This window comes from Lycium barbarum, chromosome 9, assembly GCF_019175385.1.
Source record: "Lycium barbarum isolate Lr01 chromosome 9, ASM1917538v2, whole genome shotgun sequence".
Classification (NCBI taxonomy): domain Eukaryota; kingdom Viridiplantae; phylum Streptophyta; class Magnoliopsida; order Solanales; family Solanaceae; genus Lycium; species Lycium barbarum.
The window spans coordinates 95,129,151-95,133,317 of NC_083345.1; the positions used below are offsets into that span (position 1 = coordinate 95,129,151).

At 27.5% G+C, this 4,167-nt stretch overlaps 1 protein-coding gene across 1 annotated transcript in view; it reads left to right on the plus strand.

Annotated features, from left to right (window-relative positions):
• The window catches only part of LOC132609091 (26S proteasome regulatory subunit 6A homolog), a 36,478-nt gene extending 36,118 nt beyond the window's left edge, over positions 1-360 (plus strand). The window contains exon 9 of the mRNA XM_060322929.1: positions 32-360. Within this exon, the coding sequence (XP_060178912.1) occupies positions 32-109 (78 nt within the window). The 3' untranslated portion in view covers positions 110-360. The remainder of the gene's footprint in view (positions 1-31) is intronic.
• The last annotated feature ends 3,807 nt before the right edge of the window (positions 361-4,167 follow it).

Sequence of the window (4,167 nt, forward strand, 5' to 3'; positions counted from 1 at the left end):
AAGTGTTAATTTTATGTGTAATATTTTGCAGGTTACTCATGAAGACTTCAATGAAGGTATTATTCAGGTTCAGGCCAAGAAGAAAGCCAGCTTAAACTACTATGCTTAAATCAACTAGATGTGCCATAGAGAGCACCTTTTATCTTTTCAAAGTTAACATTGGCCTTTTTAAGTGCTAGACTCTTGGCTGTTAATTTTCTCGTCTCACAAATGGTGCATGGTATTATTCTGATTATTTCTTAGATTTGTTTTCCTTATAGTTTATTGTTGTATGACGCGATGGCCTACAAAAACCTAAAAGATATATCAGCAATTAAGGTATTTATTAATTCTAAAGGAGAGAAGGATATGTTAATTGGAGATTTTTATATCATACAAACCAGGTTAACCAACAATTCTTTTTAGCAAAACCATCTAGAACTAGGCTAAATGGGAATGGAATTAATAAATCGAAGCATAAAAAATGTCTGGAAACAATAAAAACAGAAACAAAGCAGGAAAAACCAAAGGCTTCAATATGCTAAAGCTAACTAAAAGGTCAAAAGTGCATCAAAACAGCTGAATATGCTAAAACATCTGAAATGAGTGAACTTGCTATGGAATCTAAGTACCATAAGAAGGATCTTCAGGCTTAGAATGGTGCATATTACTGATATATTACTACTAATAATAAGGAGGAATCTAAAGATTTTGTAGTCACTTAATTAGATTTTAATTAGTAGTTACTAACCAAAAGGCTTCTCTTCCAAATTCAACCTTTTAGTTGTCCTTTATTGTTTATCTACTTGAGAGGGTGATGTGGAATGTGCTATAGCTTCTTTTATATGCCTCATTTTTTTCCTACTATATATTGCTTTATTGGCTTAATATTTTTTTAAATTTATCAATAAATTTTAAATGAACACATAAATACGACTTATTTCAATTGAGCACCCGAACACATGATAATATGTTTCTATTAGACATTTTCTATTTAAATTTTAAAAATACTTTTGCGTGTATTCTCAAATGTCTATTACATAGATAAGTTAACTACTTAAAATATGTCACCTCCTTTAATATACACATTAGCCTTAATAACCTGTAAACCCTTAGCATCGTTTCAACTATAACTGATGTGTATAATAAGAGAAAATGACATATTTTATGCATGTGTACCTGAATATTACATAATTTTTAGTTTTCCAAGCAATATTAATATTCCCTCTGTCCTAATTTAAGTGTCTTAATTTGATTGGACATGAAATTGAAGAAATAAAGGGAGAAATTTGAATTTTGTGGTCTTAAATTAAAGATGTGTGTAGTCTTTTAAATCTTGTGGTCTAAAACTTGCCAAAACTTACTAAATGTAGAAAGAGACACTTCTTTGGGACAAATAAAAAAGAAAAGTAAGACACTTAAATTGGAACGGAGGGAGTATCAAACAATTGTAACAAAAGGGAGCAATCATATTTAAGGTTTTTGAGTATCGTTTTTTTTTTTTTTTGGGGGGGGGGGGGGGGGTGTGGGGTTAAAAAAGGATTATGCGGTGTCTGTTTAGCACATGGACACATGATTAAATTAAGCATGAAGCGTTGAAGCTTTATTTTTGTTTAAAAAATGATTAGAATCTACATTTTATAAAATAACGTGCCACTTATAAACTAACAAAAGGAAGAAATGTCATTTCCTCATCACATAAATTTTTGGAAAGCAAAAGGATTTAATTATATTAAGAAAATTCATTAATTCTCTTCATATTTTCATTGTAGTTTGTATATCTTAAATGAAAATTACATCTACTAACATCTCATCGAAAGAATAAATGTAGCACATATAATTGATATCTCTTGAACCAAATTATTTTTCTTCTTTTTGAAAGAAAGTGTTATAGTTCATAATGGATGTTTTTAATCACACAGATGTTACAGCTAAGTTGGATCTCAAGAAATTTTCAAAGTCTAAATCGAAGTAAAATTCAATAAATAAATAATGCTAAAAAGAAGTCTAAAATAAGGACAAAAAAGACTTTATTCAATTTTTAAATACTTTGGGTGCAATTTTAATTTTTGGAGAGCCTTTAGTTTTTAGAAATTTGCAGAAAAGGTCGAACTAATCTTTCAATAACTTAATATCACAAAGAGTGAGAAAAAAAGTAATTGCAAATTTAATTTTAATATTAGTTTTGGGCACGGGCTTAGCATGAGCCAAATAACACTAGTTATTACTATTATATATAAGGGAGAATCCCTAACTTTTTGTAGTCCTCACATGATTGTTTTTGTCCATTTAACCCCCAATTGAAGCTTTAATTATCTTAAAAGTTATCACTTATTTTGGTAAATATGAATAATTATATGGGCCTTTTAATACTACAAAAAGTGATGATGTGTAAGAGGTGATAGTGACACCACAAAAATCCATTTTTCAACCAAATTTAAATATTTTTATCCATTTACCTTTTAATTACCTTGCAAGTTCTCACCTATTTTGGTAAATTTAAATAACTATGTGGGGTTTCTTAATGCTACAAGGAGTGATGATGTAGAGAAGGTGATAGTGACACTACAAAAAAAAAAAAAAAATTATTCAACCAAATTTAAAATTGATCAAAAAATTTGTGTCTTTCTTTTATGCGGAAATGATTATTAAACTTGTTTCAAATTATTATATTCCTATAACGTTTATTATAGATAAGTAAAAAAATTATCGTGACATTCTCTTTCTACTTTAGTTCATGCTAAATTATTAAAGTAAATTATATTTGTATATATAGCTAAAAATATTTGAAAAAAGTAATACATACACCTTTAAAAAATTACAGTATAATTGTTTTTTTTTAAAATAAATTAAATTTAGAAAGATAAAAAAATACATCATTTCTTAACATGTTTTTTTAAGGAAAAGGAAAGATTAAAGTAAGAAAACCAAATAATTTCATTAACTTTTCAATTCCTTTCGTATGATTTAATTTGAAGGCATATCTACAAAAGTATTTCGTCATATCACGATTTTTTTTAAATTTAATTTTAAATGCTATTTTTATTTATAAGTTAACTTCATTGACGTCATCATATAACAATTTGTAGCATCAAAATATTTTTATATTACCCGAATACCGTAAATATTTTATTTTTTCCCAAAAATGGGTTAGCCAATATAAGTATAATTGAGAAAAAAATAAATAAGTTACTCCAACATAAGGTAAAACTCAATTTGAATCAATAAAGACTTTAACCCCAAATATTTCAGTACAATAAAAAGGAGAACTTTGAAGAATGCATTTGTTTGAAAACAAAAAGGAAGTCTCAATATACTCGAAGAAAAATGATGTTTTCGAACTTAGAAAACTTTTATGTGATTCAATATTTTAGAAACATTGAGAAATTGTCAAACTACCTTTACAGATAATATAGTGTTACAAAAACAAAACAAAAGGCAGGAGTAACAAAAAACACACACAAAAAATATAAATTTTGTAAATATAAATTTTAAATATAGTGAGCCGGGCCAAATGACACTAGTGACTATATAAGGGAGGATAGTCAATTTTTGTAGTCCTCATGGGGGCGTTTTAGTAATTTTCATTCTTATGACATCAACCATTCAAGCTTCTACACTTGTTAATTTTTTTTTCCTATTCCTACTTTTTGCATTGATTGTCTTTGCGTTAAGTCCATTCCACAGGCTACATTCCCCTATTTATTTGGTACATAGTAGTATCTTTTTATGAATTGTTTTGTCCCTTAGTCCTTCTTTTTCATATTATATTGTATTTTTAGCTTTTATATGTAATCCAAAAAAAATAATTTTTATATGATCAAAAAGGTTTTAATAGTTCTTTTTTTTTTTATCTTTCAAATTTACCCTTATTTTTAGATAAATGAATTTTTACATAACTAATAATACATGTTAGATCGTTTCTATTTAATTAAGGGCAATTTAGTTAAACACACTTCTTACTATTTAAGGGTAAGTAATTTCTTAAGGGTGTGCCCGACCTAAAACATCATATAATATGGACCGGAGGAAGTATTAGATTATCGTTTACATTCTTTGTCATAATACATTTCGATAAAGTTTAGGCAACTTTGGAGCCACATTTTCATTTCCAATTGGAGCATTTATTAGATCTTATTAATATAGTTACTCTCTCCTTTTCAATTTATAGGACACTTTTCGTTTCCC